This window comes from Pungitius pungitius, chromosome 6, assembly GCF_949316345.1.
Source record: "Pungitius pungitius chromosome 6, fPunPun2.1, whole genome shotgun sequence".
Lineage (NCBI taxonomy): Eukaryota > Metazoa > Chordata > Actinopteri > Perciformes > Gasterosteidae > Pungitius > Pungitius pungitius.
In genome coordinates, this window is record NC_084905.1 from 17,228,454 (window position 1) to 17,249,531 (window position 21,078).

The 21,078-nt window shown below is 44.3% G+C and overlaps 1 protein-coding gene across 2 annotated transcripts; it reads right to left on the bottom strand.

Annotated features, from left to right (window-relative positions):
• Positions 1 to 2,214: 2,214 nt before the first annotated feature.
• Positions 2,215 to 10,022, bottom strand: LOC119196464 (G-protein coupled receptor 22-like). 2 transcript variants are annotated; one of them, XM_037452168.2, is made up of 3 exons: positions 9,627 to 10,022; positions 7,365 to 8,543; positions 2,215 to 6,660 (listed from the first exon to the last, which is right to left on the bottom strand). In XM_037452168.2, exon 3 carries the CDS (start codon positions 6,654 to 6,656, stop codon positions 5,340 to 5,342), a length of 1,317 nt encoding a protein of 438 aa, XP_037308065.1. In that variant the 5' UTR covers positions 6,657 to 6,660; positions 7,365 to 8,543; positions 9,627 to 10,022; the 3' UTR covers positions 2,215 to 5,339. The 2 variants fall into 2 exon arrangements, with proteins under 2 accessions (XP_037308065.1, XP_037308064.1); XM_037452167.2 differs by having other exon boundaries at positions 9,585 to 10,022.
• Positions 10,023 to 21,078: the final 11,056 nt, after the last annotated feature.

Consider the following 21,078-nt stretch of genomic DNA (forward strand, 5'->3'; position numbering starts at 1 on the left):
TTTTGAATTGTTGAAAATATCCCCTTTGTTGTGCAGGATGTAAATGATTTTGAACCTCGGAAGAAACCCACCTCTTATTTGGATTTTAATACATAGACTATGTTTGTTGTGGAATAAAATAACACAGTATATAATGCCCTTGTGTATAGACTGTTTCCAAGCAACCAAATTACTTGATTTACACATAGGGGGCAGAAAACGAGTTTCACAGAGGGCCACGTTAAGAGGAGTCGAGGGGGAGTTGTTGTGCAGTTAACTGAGTAAGTCAAATTAATTGATGGCTAGAAAATGTTCAGTATGAAAGAGGTTAAAATTCCTTTCAGCACAGAGTGCATAATTATAGTCATCCGGGGATGTGGTCGGGTGAGAATGGGTTTTCCTCCAGACATTGGTGCAGGAAACTCAGGTTTAAGGTAAAGCAGCACACTCGTGTTTAGTTTCATCACAAGAGCAGTGAAACATTTCAATAGAGGATAAATATCTTGTCAGTTGGAGCTGCAGTATTATCAGTCTACTGTAACCGTAACCCTAATGCTCTATGATTATTTTAAACAAATGGAATATTTTGCACTAGTTCCACTAATACCCACACCATTAAACATTTTTTTTGAATTATCGCTTAGTCAGAAAATTATTTTCTCTGTCAATAAAATACTAAGTGTACGAAAATCACCATAATATAAAAATGATCAATCAATAAACATTATATTTAGAATGTAATATATTTAAAATGTGCTTTTCCGCTCGGCCTGTGGTAGTGAATTCGGTTGCGATGGTCTCATTTGTATCTGTTCATGCGCAGCAATCTCCTCTCTTCTGTGTCCCCTCTCACACCGATGGTTGACACTCTGTCACTGGCCTGATAAAATGACTGCAATGACACAATAGCTGCATGCACACACTGTATGGACATAGCTGCACTCACTGGAGTATGCAGGCATTGCTCAATGGATCCACACACTGAATGGCAGGTGTGCTCACACACACACACACACACACACACACACATGGGCATCCAGCCATGTGGGGACCTCTAATTTAGTTTTGTCCTTTACATTTTTGGTTTAGTTCACATTAAATAATCTCTAGTGCCACGCTTGATCACATAAGGATGTTTTGCTATGGTTCAAAAATGTGTTCCTATCACAATTAAATTAAAATGTGTTCCATATTGTTGACTTTGAAATACATGTAAGTGTCTTTTTTGTGTTTGCTCAGTAGCATTCATTTGTACTCTGATGTAGCATATTAATTAATTAAAGGCTAACACATCATTTACCATTGGATATCTGCACAGCATTGATTCAGACCAGGGTGTCATTCTCCTGCTATACCACACAACGATGCCATTAATGTCACAGGGGGGCACAGGTTTTACCCCCTTGTGTGCCTCTGACTCCCGGTATCCCACTGAGTCATAGATGTTCTCGTACAGAGATTATCGGTGCACATATGAGGCCATATATCTTCCAGGTCTGTAAAGTAGAGTAAATGTGGCATGGTGAGAGCAACATTTGGAAAATGACCACGAGCAACAATTTGTCAAGGCTGCGCCGGCTGGTGTGCTCAATTCACTTTCTTCTTCTCTACAATAGCAGAATTACAGTTGAGTATTTGCTGACTTAATCCAATAGAGGCTCCATACGGACAGAGTAATATGATTTACCGGGCTTTTATTCTGTGTCTGCGGCTGGATAGAGAGGAGCCCTAAAGAGATGCCATCTGAATCTGGGATGGCCGCCTGAGAGCGACAGAGGGAGGGACATAATGTATGCGAGAGGGACAGCAGTACACCCCGGCCTCATTGTGGAGTATAGGCTCGGTGGAAAAGGACACAACAGGGTCAAGTGATTCTATTAAGGCTCCCAGTGAAGCTTTGTTATTGAGTATGCCAGTAAATTGACCTATTTCCTTCCCTGCAGTTCACCTCGGGTTAGAGGTCCAGCGGCAGCCATGCTGACCTGTCCGATAAGCCGACCTTGAGATGGCAGCCGTTTAGTAAACGTCTCGATTAATGAGAGTGCTGCCGCGTGGGCCAAAATGAGACATAAACTACCCACGATCAATGTAATAGCAATCATAACAATAAGGGTTTATGATTCCACTTTCAGCTCAGGCCTGAAGCAAATGTTGTAACCGCTTGCTCTTCACAAAATGAGATTATTTTTAATATAATAAAAATGAGAAAGGAGACACGTGAGAATAGACTGATGGTGTAAATTGTTTCAGTTATTAAATACATGCTTTACAGGGCATGTTTATGTACATCACATATTGATTGATTTCAAACTTCACTAACCTATGCTTTGCAACATTTTAACTCCTCAATAAACTAGTGACTCCATAAGTAGGGGTATGTCTCTGTTGCATTTTCTGTGCCTTGAATGGCCAACATCAATAATTCCTGAATGCAGTTTACAAAAGAAATGAAATTTCATCATGACAATGAGATTGAGACAAGATCGAAGTCACTGGACAAAACAACATTTTACAATACAACCCAAGTCCCTAGAAAATGTTTTGGTACAGATCTGGTATTCAAGCACAATTAAGCTATTTTTGTCAGAATCTATGTAGAAGTGCATCGACTCTGGTATTGAATCTGTGTAATTCAGGGCGCAGGAGCTTCTGAGTGGTTGTTGCTCTCACAAAGGGATTTTTCCCCATTTGGAGAAACTACTGAGCCTGCTGGTCCCTTTTATAGGTTGGCCAAAGGTTGAGAAACGCCATCCGCAGGAGCCGGAATACAAACAAATATAGCAACAGACATCAATAAAAAAAAGGCGCAGCTGTCAAGCCTGTGAATTTAAACCCACTAAAAACAGATCTGCTGCGTTGAAGGCATGTAAAACATTAAAAGGGAGGGGTTTGAGCCATCCTCCCCAGTAGAGTCAAGGAAATACTCAGTTCTACAAAAGACGGTGCGCACAGTGGTAATAAAACAGCAAATAGCCAACACTGTACTAAATGTTACATAAATATCATCTCACATCAAGGAACACGGTAAATATGAAGCTTGCTGCTCCCATCCAGTACTCGCACGGCTTCAGAGAGCAATTACACCAAGCTCAGAAAACAGAAAAGGACGAGAAACAGGAAACGGAGGTCAGAGTGAATGATGTCGCAATTAACAACATGGCAGTTAAGTCAGAACATCGGGGATCATGTTGGTTGTGCTGGAAAAGCCTCTTTTTTTTTTCTTCTGTAGCCAGTGCCGGCGACACCCCAGGATCGAAAACTAATTGTGACCTAGATAGTGTAAGTACTATCGGCCTTTGAGGGGTCATTTTAGAAGGTAATCAATACGAATGATTTTCTTTTCAGTAGCACTGATTAAGTTTGGATTGGTACCTGACATTTGAGCAAAAGGCTAAATTATGTATTCAGGAGTTGAACACAGCTGTTGGTAGTGAATCATTGTCGTGTTGGCAACGGGAATAAGTCCATACAGTTGTACATTTAAAGCCCACCTCTGATGTTTTCCCACTGAAAGTTGGACTCACGCTGTTTACATGTGGTTGTTAAATGTGTCCTGTGGCTCAGTGTTTCATCTCATAGGTCATTTTTCGCTCCCCTGTTGGCTAATCTGTCGCTGGCTCTAATCCCGTCTCTCCCTCTCTCAATCACAGACATGCCCCGAAGGTACCGTGACATCCACACTGCCTATTTACTGCAGGGTCATTAAGAAACAATGCCTGCATCGATATTCCCATATCAGCCCTCTGTGTTGTGCTACAAAACCACACGCTGGTCAGACAACCAGAGAAGCATCTGATCAAGGTTGTGCAATCGCCCCGGTAGCCAATAGCCGCGTGCTCTCATTACCTAAAGGGCTCTCCAATTTTCTACCGTCCACCGAGACGGCAACGGCATAACGCGCTCATTGCTGAGATAAACTGTGGCGTGCCGTGTGCATGTGACTGAACCGCCCTGCATTTCACAGGGATTGTATTGAAGTGAGCTGCCAGGCTAGTTGAGCATGGCTTTATGTGCTAATGGTTTTGCAACTTTGCATCTATCCATCTTTCTTGTTAGTACTACTGAAATACTTATATATATATTTTTTTTATATTATAATTATATTATTACTACTATTTAGAACAAATTCAGCTGGAATTATAATTATATATTTACCAGCAGCAGCCACCTGGGAAAATAGAGTTTCACTAATGTACTCCTTGATAAACAAAGGAGGACACGCACTATTGGACGACATACAACGGCTGGGACGAAGAACTTCATTATTTGTTATTGTGGATTCTAAACAGATTCTTATATAAGGCTTTGACATTTTTGCAGTAGATCTTTATTGCAGTGATGGATTTGCTTATTTGGAGAGCATTGTTTTACGCCTAGTTTTATTAAAAACAGACAGTTTGATAATACAACCATTTTCAACATTTCCCTTTAGTTTGGTTAAATAACTTCTTTATGAAAACATAACCTCTGAGGATTCACTCAGGATTAAAACAACATTTATCATTGTTTTGTGTGTTCAATATGTGCCTTTCCCACTCTGAATTCATGCTTAATTCGTCAAACCAAAATAAAGCAACTGTATATTTTCCATTTGGCTCAAAGACGCGGCCGTTAAAGTAAAACAGACTCTGCTTTGATTATATCTGTTTTTCGTCAGAGGTGATGAGAGCCACGCTCTTCTGTTGTGTCTGAGGAATGCAAGTGTTCTTCTTTAACTCTAAACGCAGTGATTGTGAACAGTGCCTCCCGGAGCCTTCCGGGCCTCAGCGACATAACATACGTGACTTTTTCCCGCTTCCTGTCCCCTTCCCATGTATGACCTGTCTGCCTTCCCTCTCGGGGACTCACAGTACAACGAGGTCAGCGGTCACCGGGGATCGCAGGTCTGGCCTTGGAGCCAGTGGCATGGTGATGAATGGTTGTAATCTTACAGATGTTACAGGAAACACAAACACTTAACTTGGATAATAGGAAGTTTTTTGCTGTGTTTTGGTGAGTGAACACAGAATTTATTATGAATATACATAAACATAGTACTTTCTAAGTTCTCCTCTCTCTCTATCTAAATACCTTGTTTACCCTATGCTGTACGTGTATTATGTATGAACACAATGCTCTGTATGTTGCTACCATTACAAAAAGCCATGCAATATCTACAGTACAGTATATATTGTATCTACGAAACCTACATTTTGTTCTCAATAAATAGTAATAAATTATCCACCTCTTGTTTTTGTACATTCTATTGCACATACTATTTACATTACTGCTTTGGATTAACATTTTCCCTTTTTAGTCATGACCTGATGTCAGTTTTAGCTGCTTTTATTGACTGTGTACCGTAAAGACAACGCCTTCCTTCACGCCACGTCCTCAGAAGACAGACATTTCTGTTGGGCGTCTTTGTCCTCAAATGTCACCTTTTTATTCCTCTTTGGGTCGATCCAGGAGTTGTGGATGATGGCATTGTTCGGGGTAGGATCTGCCTCAATGATCGACACCACTCGCTTCTTCATCTTGCTTTTCAAGACTTTCTGGAACTTCTGCCTGGTGAAGGCATAGAGCAGAGGGTGAAAGATCGTGGTCCCGTACGCCATCACCAGGAAGCCCAGTCTCAACTTGACCATCAGGTCACTGGGGCCCACACTCAGGATGATTGTGTTCAGCACCGTGATGGGCGTCCAGCACAGCATGAAGGTGGACACAATCAGCAGGGACATTCGGAAAACCCTCTTTTGGCGCTCCCGCCTCTCGCGGTGGCGCTTGACAGCCCTGCGCAAGGCGATGATGACGGAGACGGAGGTGCGCATGCCCAGCGTGGGGTTGCGGCTGCCGCTGCTCTGGGAGGCATCCGTGGCCTCGTGCTGCGTCGTCATGGCCGTCATGGACGGGCTTTTTTTCCTGCGGGCCTTCTTCTTCTGGGAGGCGTGGAACCGCGTGCCGATGCGGATGTTGAGCGCCTGCAGGATCTTGGAGTAGGTGATGAGCATGACGACGGCGGTTAAGAAGAAAATGGGAATCTGAGCGAGCAGGTGGTAGTAGAGGCCGAGCTCCGTGTAGTACTGGTTGGTGTGGACCACGTTCTCCACCACTGTCTGGTTCAGGTCCGCTTGCCCCTGCGCGAAGAAGCCCACCTCGATAAAGGGTACGAGGAAACTGACGAAGGACAGCACCCAAATGGCCGACAGCAGGGTCAGGGCGCGGCCCATGGTCAGCACCCGGTTGGCTGGTTTGACGGAGATGTCGTAGCGGTCGAGGGTGATGGCGAGCACGTTGGCGGCAGTGGCGACGCTGGCGAAGGAGACGCAGGCCTCGTGGAAGCAGCAGACGAGCGCAGTGTCTCCCTCCAGGGAGAGCAACACCACCACAATGGTGAGGGGGATGCAGCACACACAAATGAGCACATCCAGCACATGGAGGTTCATGGTGACGATGTTACTGACAGAGCTAATGAGGTTCGACTTCATACAGTAAAGGGCAAGCACAGTGAGGTTGGAGCTCATTCCCAGGAGGATTTCCAGCATGAGGAAGCCTGTCAGGGAGACCTGGAAGCTAACAGGGTAGGAATACGGGCTGGGGCTGGCCGGACTCATGGTGCGGCTGATGGGCTCAGTGTTGTCGGTGACCGTGACGTTGCTCATCGTGGCTTCTTGTTCAGGGCAGGGAAGGATATGCATTATCCTGCGTGGGGAGAGGAGAGGAAAAAGAGAATTTGTGAAGTGGAAAACAGGACTATTTTGGTGCATCCCCACAAAGTTGTCATCGACACACACAATTTTGCCTAGTTCAGCTCTGTCTTATCACCATGCTTGATCAGGCAGTTGCATCCACAGCTGAGGCCCATAACCAAAACACTTAAGAAGAAATTACATCTGAATAACCTCATGGCCTCAATGGTTGAGGCTTTGTAGTGGCTTTGCTGTGGCTCAGTGTTCTGTTGAGCTGAACAACACATTCAAGCTGACATTGCTTAGTGTATTTGCATCCATCGTATACATAATTAATATAACGGAGGCTATGAAGGCAGTGAAAAGAAAGCTAATTTTAGCCACAATTAGCTGGGATTAATATATTGGGGAGGAGTTGAAAAATAACATACTTTGTATGGTATTTGGTAACTAAACTAGTCATTTCTGGCAGCCTTTCAGTTATTGACTAATTAAATGAGGTGGTTCATATATAACAAGTATATTCTGTCAGAAGATTATATCGGGTTTATCTACAGTAGGGCTCCAAATCTGAGAGATGCAAGATGTTTCTTCAGACAGAACTTAACAATAACTAACTGTAATCAATACTGGGTTAGAGGAGATAATCAAATACACATTCCCTCCACAATAATGATAATAATTAAAGCTAACAGGGAGTGAAAAATAAATATTTACCCTTCCCGCCAGCACTATCTGAATACCAGGGCTGTGTAATCAGGCCATAAAGTCCACGTTGCATCCACAGAGACAAGCATCACATCCAAACATAGCTCGAGGAAAAGAGTTTCCGCTCCAGCAGAGCCCCCCAGCGAGGCCTTTCCTTTCACTGCTCGTCCCGCCCACGAAGCCTGACAGCCCCCCCAAAAAAACGCCTCTCCGTCTCGCCAAAGACTATCTATGGGCGGCCAGCCTCTTCTACCTGCCCTCAACGATAAGAAAGCTAAGGAAATCAGCCGCCTGAACCCAATCGGGTTTTGGAGAGTACGGGCTAGTGTCCTCCACAGACTTTTTCTCAGAGGTCCGTTTGCTTTGGTGAGGGTGGGGACTGTGATGGATGAGCGGAACAGGGATGAGATGTTGGAGCCACCTCCTGTTTATAATCTCAATGTATTCCCAGGCAGGAGGGACACAGCTGATCAACAAAACACACTCTCTCCCCTGCACAGGGCTGGAACGTACTGCTCATGTTGCACAAATCCAAAGCTTTGCCTTTTTGTCTTCAATTAGAAGATACCAGTCTCATTTGTATGTACAAAAGGAAAAAAACTGTTACATCCATCAGCTTGTGCTCCACGAGGCAGAATTTGTCACTCCACGGCATTGTAAATTCCCCTGGTGTATCAACCATAGTATTGTCCAGAATCTGTCCAGGAGAAGTCGGTGTGTCCGGGCAGCATCGAAGGCCCAGTGTCCCCCGCTCGGAGCGCTAATGGAACAGACCTTTATTCAGCACCTCCCTCATCGGCCTCCGTACGCCTGGCTCCCGCTGCTATTCACGTGGGAATCGAGCACAGGTCTCCAGTTTGCCCTCGACATGCTGATCCCTCAATCACCGGCAGGGAGAAGAGCAGATTACTGGAGAGCACGCGTGTCCAATCACGAGGGATGTGTGCGTGTGTGTGTGTGTTTACTGAGACGTTTGTGACCACAAGTTTTTATATGGCCATGGGTCGGGTTTTGTGCAGCGATTTTAGGAGAAAGTCATCCTCATGAGGTAGTTGGAGCGAGTTTGTCACAAAGAGAGCGCGCCTTGTAGACCAGTAGATCCGGTACTTGGGGATTTGACTTCAGGTAGTAGGAGCTGCATAAATCATCTCTGCGTCCTTCAGCTCCACGTCGCTCTCTCACAGTGACCTGCAGAGGGGGGAGAAGGTTGAATGGTTAAATGGACGAGAGAAAGAGTAGGAGGAGTGGGAGAGGGATGCGTGGGGGATGCGTTAGTGAAAATAAAGATATCCTCAGCAGCGAGGCGACATGGAAACTCTCATTAGCATAGCAACAAGCCTCTGATGTCTTATCGTGTTCCTGCGTATCGCCTGATTCACTTTACATCTCTCGCTATCGCATTAACATAACATAAGCACTAATGAAGGGCTTTCAATGAAATCAACTCGTGCAAGATATTCCAGCCTCTTTTTTCTCCAGATAGAAGATTAACTTTAGTAATATTTTGCTATTCTTGTTGTTTTTGTGAACGTTATTACAGCAAAATGCTTGGTTGTATTCATTGTATGACACACAGCAACAGTGGTGCTGAAAGGGTCATACCATTTTCATGGTAGGTCAGACCTGCTCAGAGCTTTGGTTTTGTGCAATTCCTCTGAGAACTTGTGATGAAGACATTGATGCCCTCTCGCGTGTCACTACATATCATCTATGTAATCTCTTCAGAGGAACACGTTGATCACTCTCCAAGGTTGAGAGATGCCACACTTGTACTATACCACTGTCAGCAAAAAAATGTTCAATAGTACCAGGCTTCATGAAGATGCAAGGCCTTAAAGTAAACAATTGCGTACACATTTTGTCCTATATTCAGCCTGACAGGACATATTTGTGAATAGGAAGAGGAAAAAAAGAGATGTGTTCATGTGAGGGATCATCAATCAAACAAATTATGAAAATCCTTTTAGAGTTTAACATTTAGCCAATCGCAAGATAACCTTTTTTAATCAATGCCTGATATGTTTCACTTGATTAATAACCAATGTTTCCCAGTAAGTGAACGATACATTATAACTGAAGTTATTCCTAAAATGTGAATTCATAGTTTCAAAGCCAATGCATTTGTTGTGGTGAAAATGAGTTTTCTTTCAAGAACCTTCTACGCGACACAAAAGAAAATCAAGCCAATGAATAAATAAAAGTGCCCCGTCAAGACACGGCAGAGCTCACCATGCAGAGTAAACACAGATGCTTCGGAGCCGGTCCACATACCACGCTGTCCCCTCTCCTCGCAGCTCTGCAACAATCTAGGTCGACCGATTGAAACGGCCGCTTGATCTCCTGCACCCCGAGCAGCAAATCCACAAAAAGAGATTGAATATTGATGAACATGCAGGGGTCACACAACTGATAGCTGTTCCCGCACCGTCCCAGACTAAAGGAAAAAGAAAGTCCAAAGAGGTTAGTCCTGACAGGGTGTTGATGGGGTCCTTCTCCTCCCTTTAATTCTTAACCCTCCACAGGGACGGGTTTGTGAACTCTCATCTCACCAACTCTCTGTTGCGCTCCCTCCGTCTCTAACTGTCTGGATAGGAGTGCAAACCATCACACTCCTGGTATCTCTCTACATCCCGCTCTGCTCTCCTCTCTCCTCTCTCTCTCTCTCTCTCTCTCTCTTCCTCTCCCTCCCTCCCTCCCTCCCTCCCTCTCTCTTACTGCGGAGGTTTGCAGTGCTCCCCCTCGTCCTGATTGGTGTTCTGTAATGGGCTTAACCCTTTCCTCTCCAGCGAGGGGAGGTATTTCCTTTTGTTCACACTCCATCCTCTCTTCCCTGACAGTGACTGTGACATCCCATGTGGGGCTGTAGGGATTTGGGAGAAAGAAAAAAAAAGAAGCTTCTACAGTACTACGCTTTTGCGTAGGGAGCTTAGATGACACTGCGCTAAACACACAACCTGCTGCAGAGTCAGACAGGCAGACTGTTGATGAGGGGGAAAAAAAGAGCAGAAAATACAAGAATGATGTCTTAATTAGTTTTGTCACTGTGTAAGTAATGTGTTTTTGCACAGCGGGGGGGGGGATGATGAGGGTAGAAGGTTTTTGTGTATTGATTTTGGACACATACATAGCTCATAATATGCGTGTTCAAGTGAGCGTGAGAGACAGCGAGACTCACAAAGATGAATTCTTGCAGCTATGAGTGGGAGAAATGAATGGAAATGAAAGTCAGAAAAGAAGAGATAGAATATAGTGTCTCTCTGATTGATAGTTTCAATTAAGTTGTTCTATCAGATCATTAAGAGCTGGACCGCACTCCATTTCATTGTCAAAGCTCATTTGTCAGGTGTAATTGTTGACAGAGGGCATCCTGGCCCCTGACAGCCTGCGGAAAAGGAAGAGGGGGGAATTTGTCGCGTTGGCATGGCTAACTGATGAACTAACGATTTAAGTCCACGGAAAACGCAACAGGTGTAATTATTCTGAAAGTGTCAGTTCAATAATTGCACTTTGCAAGGCTTATTTTCAAAGCGTTGAGTTGCTGCTTTTAGATGGTAGAAGAAAAAAAACAAGTTGCTTTACTTTTGGACCTCGAGGAGTTTTTTTGTATTTTGTTTTTACAAACTAAACAATCAACTTAATGGCAGTCTTATACATTGGATAAACGGTCAATTTCTTTTCTTGCCGACCGCTCTAAGCCCTTCGACCTTACCTGTCCTCATTCACCTTTTCGCCCACCAATGACGGGGGGTAACCATGCAAGGTGCCACCCTCCCCTGCCGGGACAAACTAACACTCATACAACATTCACACACCTGAAGGCACAGCTACAGGAGCAATTTCCTCTGCCGATGAGACACAGTTGCCCTTGATCGTAAAGAGATACGCGTTTCCCTTCCACTTGACACAGGAAGACCCCCCCCCCCGCCTGGTGGAAAGTGCACACGTATATGAGGAGGCAGTGCGGACCGCTTCACAGCCATCTGACAGGTCTTCAGGAGCCCTCCTTTCTTACAGAGGGGGTTAACATGCTGCTGCAAAAACACTGCGTTCCCAAAACTTCAGAGTTCAATAGAAGAATTACGTAAATATTTCATTCCCATAAATATTTGATCTGTCCCCAGACTCCTCCGTCTGAGTTACACTTCAGTTTTTCTCCACTTTCACTCTTGAGTGCCGGTATACGCTGGTGTCTTTACTCAAATGTGAGCATTTGTATGCTAAACTACACCTACAGTACACGCCATCTTCAGCACTGGATGTGTGGTGTTTCCGTCAAAGGCGCCGCCTCATCTGCATGCCAAACATCAGCAGGCAATAGTTTCAATAGAAGGATGGCAGCCTGCAAGCCCAGAGGAGCCCGCGCACAGACTTTTATCTGCGCCCTGCAGCAGGCGTCCTGCACTTCCATTTGGTGCCACTGAGATTTGCTCCAGATTGCTCCGGAACGGAGCTAGCTCAGCGCTAATGGAGTGGCTGCTTTCGATTGTCGTGGCGGACTGCTGTCATCTGATCTATTTCCTAAATTGTTCTTTTAGCAGACCCTCAGGAACTTGTGGTCCAAAGTCACATGGAGCCGGGTGGTCGTACAGAAATGGAGAAGGAAAAACGAGGCGTCTTGAGCTGCCCTAAAAGCTGCTGCTGCTGCTGTTCTTACTTTGTTGAAATTTCATTTACTTCCCAAAGCATAAGGCGCCACGGAAGATTTAGAGCCTCAGAGGATGTTGGACAAGATGGAGACTGAGTAGAAGATGGAGGGAGAAGGGTGGACCACATTCCAGGGTCCTCTGGGTTTGCTTGTACTTTTGACCACAGAGCTTTCGGCTTTGGCCTCAGTTCCAGAATCCCTTTGGATTTATGCATGTTTGATGAGAGACGAAAGTGGTTCCAGTAAAATGGGAGAAAAACAGAAGGCTCCTGTTGTGTTGAACACTTGAGATTGGTGAGCAGTTGCTAAAGATAAAATGCAACTTCAGGCCCATAGGAGAAATCGCTTCACTTGTGATTCATTGTGATTTTGTGTGAGTGTTTTTTGGTATTTTTAAAAAATGAGTTATTTTCTCCCACAATAGATTGCAACCCAGAGATGACGCTTGAATCATTTTGCTTTGTGTGGTACAATTTCATTAAAAAAAAAGCAAAAACCTTGGAATAAAGGGGTCCACATTTAGTAGAACAAATGATCCATTGGGGAAAATAATACAACTTGTGAAAGACCAGAGGGTGTGTTTGGTTCTATTAGGTGCGTTTACTTTGCATACTACCAATTCATATTTGTTTGTCCCAGAGAATAAGAATACATTGTATTGCTCATTTTAAAAGATTATTCATTATTATTGCCATGCCCTGCCAACTAATAGCTACAAGACGCCTTTTCAGCACCCTGATTACCAAAGTTGTATAATCTCCATCTTTCTATCACGCCTTTTTCATGGTTGCTTTCTGCTCTCTCTCTCTCTCTCTCTCTCTCTCTCTCTCCTTCTCTCTTTAATCGCTCGTTCTTCCCTCTGTTTTGGTTAGATGTCCGCTTTGTGTTCTGCCATTGATTTACGGTCCCGGTGATGTCGCGGCTCAGTAAGGTTAGAGCCATAAAGTGGAGGTAGGTGTAGTCAGCCTGTTTAACCCTGACCATGGGGGTTAGAGACTGTAAATGCAGCCTCGTCACTCCCTACCGAGTACACACACACACACACACACACACACGCTCGCTCGCATGGGACAGATTTCTTCTGTTTCCTGCGGTACAGTGACCTCCTCGGCGTCCTCTATCACGGACAACAACAGCTCCTTTTCCATCAACCCCTCAGAAGTCGCCCACTTCCTGTCACGGCGCAACATCTGTTTACGTTAGTCATGTCAAAGGTCACCCACTGAGGCGTGGGAACACAAGGCAGTGCATCGGGGACCCCACACTCAGAGGGAGGTGCGAGTGCAGCAGGGGGGGGGGGGGGGGGCCTGAATCTTCGGGGAAGCACGTAGAGGACAACCGCTGACACTCTGCAGATAAACACGACGGCACACATCCATGCTCCTCCCTGCAGGCACCGGGCCATCGGAGCACTCAGTGTTTGTCATCCCATTTCATCCAGTCGTGTTTCTACCGCTGGGAGTTTGTGTTACTTATAAATGCGCAGTTTTCTTAAAACAGCCTCTCCTTTAACGACTCGTTCGAGGGCTCCAGTAACCAGTTTGTGTTCGTTGACTAACCCGAGTGTGACTGTGTCAGCGGGTCTTGAATTATTTTTGTTCAGCAAAAACTGATTATGCATGTGTTGTGCAAAGGACGGCCACCCCTGGGGCTTCATGTCTGTCTCTGTGTGTGCACGTGTGTTTAAGTCTGTCTTAGTTTGTTTGCGTTATTAAGGGCTGAGACCACCATGCTGTCAGTGATTTAAGCCTGTCGGCCCCCGTTGTCATTGCTGACTGTCTGCTAACACAATGCCTCAACCAGTGGCGGCTGGTCCATTGACGGCATGGGGGCGTGGCCCCACCTTGAGCAGCGATATACTGTATATATACATATATCCCGCCGCTCAAGGTGGGGCCACGCCCCCAATTCCGTTTGTATTAAAAACACATTTTACAAATAGTCAATATTTGTGTTTTTGAAACATGGATTAAAACCCGGGTAATATTTGTAAATTAAGATATCTGCGCAAAATATATATGCTTTTCCTCTTGGGCCGGGTCCCGGGAAGCAGTTGGCCAATCACTGACAAAGTTAATGAGTAACATTATAATTTCAGCGGGGCGAAAGAAAAAATAAGAGCGACCACCAGCAGTGTCCTGACCCGAACTCGGTACGAGAGAAGAACTTTGCCGCAGAAACTAGAGGTAAAACAGCTGGACCAAGATCAGCCTGACCTCACAATCAGACAACGGACAATAGCCGCACATATGACGCTTCTGTAGTGACTTCTGCACCTGCGATGTTTAGCTAGCTAGTTAGCTACATGCTAACGCCGGATATTTGCGCACCGCGCGCGTGACGTCACCGTGACGTCGCTATCCAGCTGCGACGCACACAGGACTGCGGTGAGGACACACAACCAGGACGTGGATGACAACAGGCACATTTTATTCAAAATAATTCCATAGTTTTGTGGGACTTTTGAGTTGGTCTTTGCTCAACACACTGATCCGGTGTTTCAACCAGGTTCATAGGTGCATATCAATATATATGTGTATACATATACATGTTCTAATGGATTTCCTATAAATATATTCATATTGTAATATATTTATCCTTTAATATAATATATTTATTATGCGATATTTATATTGGATATTTATAATAGTTACAATATGGTAGTTATGTCATATATATCTAGTAGAATAGAATAAGATGTCGTTATTATCTTAAACTTTTGACATGAAAGTTAAATATTTAATTGCAAAGTAATAATGCGTGTTTGATACCCTTTTTTTAATCATACTGGGATGTTTACTGAAGCTGATTGGCTGGCCCTACCAAAAAAGAAAAATCCACCAGCGCCACTGGCCTCATCCATGTGTTCAGTGCTCCCAGGGGATCCAGCCGACTGGGAATTCCCTCCTCTAAAGTAATTACTTGAGGACCACAAAGACCATTAGGCCGTGAAGACCACAGCAAAAGGCAACATGGACAAAAGACATCTTAACGAGCCCCAAATTACATCTTCTGCTGTTGTCACAAAGCACAACATTATAGAATCACGATTGGCGTTTGATTCATGGGAATTATCCATGTTGTGTTTCTTTACCATTAAAAATGTAGAAATGGCGCGTTACGTTGACGTAAGACACTCATTTGTATCTCTTATTCTAGTTTTGGTGTGTTGATTGTCATGTGGCAGTGACTTTAAAGGTCCCTTAAGGCTGCACAGATGCGTGTGAGTAGCGTATGGTTGTTGTCACTGATCGGCACATGTAATGTAAAGATGGCTTTGAAGTTGGAACACCGTGGCTTTGCGGTTGCTGGCGCCAAACAAAGCTTGTTTTCTCTTCTGTATCTCCTTATGAGCTGTAGTCTTTAGGGGGGATCAACCTCAAATAGATGGGCCAGTGAACACCAACAGGAGGCCCACTAACAGGCAGAGATACTCTTTGTTGTACACGTACGCATGTATTGACACACAGGCCGACAGACCAACACAGAAATGAGTGTACGTTGTACATTTGTTATCCGCATCGAGATGTGCAATAAGCAGAAGCTGAACCCACAACAATGGAAAAACGTCAAGTAAGGGAATCCACCTATCTTATTTTTTACACTGGAGCAGACAGTATTTTATTCAGCTCTTGACAGCTTTCCTATTTTAAATGTAATGAATGCCTCCGGGGAAGAGTCTTGATATTTCACTTTGTAAATATAGTTGACATGATAGAAACCTTTTGCCTTTGTTCCCTTCCAAAAAAATAGACATCTCTCTTCGCCCTCCGGCCTCTGCCTGGTTCTCTTTCTTTTTCCTCTCACTTGCCTTCCAAGAACCTTACGGCGGTTGGCCAGTGCTCGCCTGCGACCGGCGCCTGTCTCTAGTCTCATCTTGTCAGCAGCCGGCCACTAATGGGCCACTGCCTTGGCTCTGACAGCCATGATGATGGGGGGCGGAGGGGGGTGGGGGGGTTCTTTTTTCTTCTTCTCAGCTGCTACCTCTTGATTAATAAGACCTGCCTCAAGCTACTGTGTTGCAAAGCCTATTACCTTTGTCTATCACACCAGATGGGGATCCTCCGAACACCTCAGCTCTTCTCCCACCCGGGGGCACATTAACGTGCTGATTAGGGATGGACTTTTTCGGTCCTGATACCTGGCCTTCGGGTACTGACCGATACCGAGCCCTGATCCGATACATGTGTTAAATTGATGAGCTGAATGCCTCATGGTGTGGAAGAGACAAGGGTCCTTCTTTTATCTGTCTACTGGTATCTGATCACAAATCGGCCTATTGTCAACGCTACCCAATCATGCAATTTGAGTCAGCATGAGTTTCTGTAATGTTTCTCGCGCCCAACCACTTATGCACCTGGTGGGCTGCATGTCTCCTCTCACATTCAAAGCGTGAACCCAATGGGTCGGATGCCAGTTGTTCTCAACTGTATGAAAGCCTAACTTTAAAATCCACACTGCAGAATGGACTGTGAAGCCAGTGTCTTTTCCTTTGACCTCTTCAAGGTTTAAAACGGAAGGAAATGGCCGTCGATTACTGCACCAGGTCCAGTTAAGTTCAGTCTCCCGTGCAGAGGTGAGATGACTGTTGCTCAGGTGGGTACCAGCCCCGTGTGGGTGGTAGCAGTAGGGTGTTGGCCGTGCCCAGGATGTACCAGGCCTGTGCCCTTGATTGTTTGGCACAGGTTCAAGGTAACACAGGACTGGTCAACACCGCCAGCATTTCTCACCGGCGGTGGCTGAAAGTGTGTGCACTCTTGCGTGCATGCATGTAATACTGGAAACGCTGTCAAACGTCACTCTGCTCTTGCTGCGTCTCCGCGTATCACTTTGAGTCATGTTGAAGGAGAAACTATTTCTATATAGTCAGTGCGTCATGGCTGATGCCACTGACTCATGCACTGCTCTGTCACATGCACATCCGGTGCTTTGTGCTTAGTTGTATCGAATACTTCTCTCCGGTAGGAGAAATGAAGCACTTGAAGGAAGAGTAAAGAATTATGTCGCATTAAGACACGTTTGCTTCTCCTGTGAAATAGTCTCTCTATCAGCAGGGGGGATGCTGATGCTCCCAGGCTGGCATTCATCTCTGCAGAATATGAACTGATTGTACTTTATCCAGGCGGGGTTACCTGGCTCTTGAATTAAGAGGCGGATGATGTAAAATAGCGTGGAAGGAAAGAGTTCAAACTTCAAATTATTGTTCAAATATGGAAATGATTTCATTAGATCAGTTTGGTCAGATTTAAATGTAAAGTGCATGGCCATTTATTTAATTGAATTTGATTTATTATACTAAAATATTATTGTACATTGTATTGTTTTCAATTAACTGTCACGACCGGACAATGGCGCTGAAAAATCTAGTTTATTAACAAGAAGGCAAATGTCGCTGAAATGAAAATCACTCGTGGTTGAGGAAAAGACCCTAGAACATAAAGACTAGGCTGAGAAAAGGAATCAAACAGAAGGCGAGCCTGAACAAGATACAAACAAAAACATGATAAAGCTCTGACGACGGATGCAGGCATACGCTGGTTCTTTGACTTGGGACAAGACGACCTGGCACAGGGAGACGCAGACCAGGTGTAAGGGTAAGGCGACAGGTGGAAACAATCCGGGGCAGGGCAGACAATCAGACCGGCACACGGGGGGGGAGGAGCTAGTTGCTTGAAACGGGAGGAAAGTTAATTTTCAAAATAAAACAGGAAATCACGAGACACATAGACACGAGACGACCTTAACATGCTATTAATCAAAGTATTCCCAACTTTATGTACACAAGTATTTATAAAGTATTATAAACTTTGTTAACTATTGACAGATTAATTAATTATCCAATTACTCCAACTAACCAATTAAATATGAATTGGCAGTTTGCACGGTGTTTAAATGACATAGAGAATTAAATTATAGTAGACATACTCACATTGTCCTATTACTAATCTGAAATCAGAAACAACTTGAATAAATACTTTTATCTCGCTTGTAATATATGACGAATATACACTGAAGCTGTGACTCTATTGTACTTAGACCATGACAGTTCTGAGACTGATTGATGCCTTCTTTGGGGGAATTTAAATGCTCTACGTGATGAGCAATGAAGGCACTGGGTCTTAAAAACAGGCTGTTTAGTGGGCCTTGTAGATAGGAGCCTCGTATCATTAAACAAACAGATTAGATTTTGGTTCCACTTGACAAACTGACTGTAATTTCTTTTAGTCGTTGGATGATCGGTAGAGATTGGTTTTCTGCTGGGCTCTGTAATAAATTCACGGGGCCGCATTAGTAAAGCAAACACATAACAACTGCTCAGTCTTGATTTAAATGCTATTTTTGTCTAATCCAGAGAATCACTTCTGCACAAATTTAAAGGTTTTTTTTTTGCAATATGGGAAATGTCAATACGATTAACTGTAAAGGTAAGAAAATATTCCTGACAGATATGTGAATTAGATGTTTATTTGCCTTTTATTAAAGCTGTCTCTATCAAAGTGAGTAGTCAATAGTGTCTCCAATAGAAAATAACTCCTACAGGCAACGCGTGCCCCGGTGCCAAACACGTCAAGCAGATGGCAAGCAACAGGGCCCTGCCGTCCAGTGTAGGGTTGTGGGTTTGGATGAAATCGTAGGCAAAGGAACGGCCCGGGATGGAAGATATCAGGCCATCTGTCTGCATTACAACAAGGTGTCACTTTTTTAAGCGGGTGGAAAACTCGCTCACGCTCTTTCTCCAGATCTGATCTTTTCAGCAGATAGCGGATGACTACTGTGCCATAGCCTCCTTCTCTCCATGACTCTTTATGCAACCAAATCCCACAGTGTCCATTACATAATGATGCTCGTTTCAACATTTCTAAATTTGTTGGCGCTGTGGAATCTCCTCTTTGTAGCTTTGCCTTTCCTTTTCGATTTTTCTTCCTCCCTCTGTCTGTCTTCCTCTCCGTCTGTGATCTCGCAAGGGATCAGGTTGCATTATGGGGGGTGGGGGGGGGGGGGGGGGGGGGGGTTGGGGAAGATATGATGCTGTTAAAAAAGACGACAGTGGCACACATAGGTAGAAGCTGCCTGCTGACGAAGGCCCTGAAGTTCACACACACACACACACACATATATACTGGGTAGACGCGTGAAAGGAAGGGAGTTTGTCCGCCTCCACACTCCAAAGACCCGGAGATGTGTGTCTGGGCCTGGCTCACAGGCTGCTGGCTTGCTCGACTGTAGCAGGTGGTGCACATTCTCCGTTTACAAGAAAACACTAAGTGTAGGCAGCAAAGAGGAGGTGCTGACATCTATTCCTGCATCGAACACGGCAGATCAAAACCACTTTATGGCACTTCATGGACGGTCATGTTGCATTGATGGTGTTTGTTCTGGCACACGTTCCTCCCTGAGATATTTTGCCAAAACTGACTCAAGATGAGGTAAGGGAAAGTGTTGATTCACACTTGAATAACATTTAACATTTTCATTGTACATATTGTTAAAGATACTGAACAAAGGTTGAACTCAATCATGAGCATCACATTCATTCGAATCGAGTCGAGAGATTTTCAAAGATCAAATCAAGAATGCATCTGTTTTCAGACATTTGCGTGTGGTGTAATTGTATAATTGATTGTCTGGACTTGGTCCCATCCTGTTCCCCTCATCCTGTCATCAATGGAAAACATTTTCATTGCAATGGCAGTGTCATCCCCGCTGACTGCATAGCAGAGTCGGTCTAAACTGCTGTTTCCCCCGTGGGGCGATAGTGGATCATTGTTTCTCAGGCAGGTGTGAGATGACTTTCTTTGTAAAAAAAAACGTTCCGTGTAGAATTCATTTTGATTGGGAACAAGCCGAGACCTTTTAATACATATTTCATCATTTTTTTTGCAAGTGACAGTCAATGGAAGTGAAAATGTCACGCAAGAGGTTTTTGACTCCAGATAAGGAAGACTGGCTCAGCTTCTTATCGTTGTGACCTAAAAAAGTCACAGAGAACCCTGGATGCATGGCCTCAATTTAGATGTATTCCACAGCGGCACCAATGGAAAGATGAGCAACCCGTTAAAATGATGAAGTAAAAATTGCATTGGAGATTTCCACGTTCATCCAGCAACTACAGAATTTCATGTGATATTCACATTCTGGAGAGATTACTGAACCAACCATTAGTTTCCACTATGAGGGCTTTAGATGGGGCGGTTTGGGATTTATAATCTCTGAGCTCTGCTCTCATGGGCCCCTCATTAGTCCTCGAATGGCTGAACGTTTTTTGAAGCAAATTAAAGTTAAGATCAATGGATTTTGTCTTTTTCACAGTATTCAGTCCCAGATCCCATGTGCTTTGTCATTATTTCTCAATCCACGACACAAACACTATGTTCCATGCATCCAGAGCCATGTGCACCAGTGAACCTATGGCTGCATGATGGTGCAAGTTTGTGACTGTGCTCCAGGTTACAATTGCATTTTTTTATGATGGGTTAAAGTCTACACTTGACTAGAAACCTCCATTACTCAGTCCACCAAACAATTTCACCACCTTTCCGGCTGTCACATAATGATATTTTAGTGTTTCATTGTATCGATGCAAATGAGGGAACCCTAGAGGAAATGCACAGGGCTTTCTGTGTGATATTTACACTAAACTGAACACGGGTGCTGAGTAATGTTTGATGATGGGCCGAGCTCGTCCAATTCCTAAAATGTGATGCGCTCCAGTGGCTTTAGTCATTATTCTCAAAGCCAGCATGCTTTAGAAAGCTCTTTTAATGACACGAGTTCAGTAATAAACAGCGTGACATTGCATTACAGTCACAAAAAGTTAACCATTTGTTTTGAAATATTATTTAGTTGTTATTATACCAACTGTTTAGCTTTGATGAATTTTAGCCAAAGGCATTTTAAAATAATGTTATGACATAACTTAACTATGTCGGCTTTTGAAAGAGACTCATCTCTTTATTCCAAGAAACAGTTGAACCGAGGAACAGACTTTTACCTCACGATTTCCTCTGATGCCGAAAGGCTGTTTGATGAAGACATTTGATTTCCTGCTATTTCTGCAGCTTCTCCTTCCAGTTGATG

Coding starts and splice junctions, on each gene's coding strand:
- LOC119196464 (XM_037452168.2), bottom strand. CDS start 6,656: ATGCATATCCTTCCCTGCCCTGAACAAGAAGCCACGATGAGCAACGTC.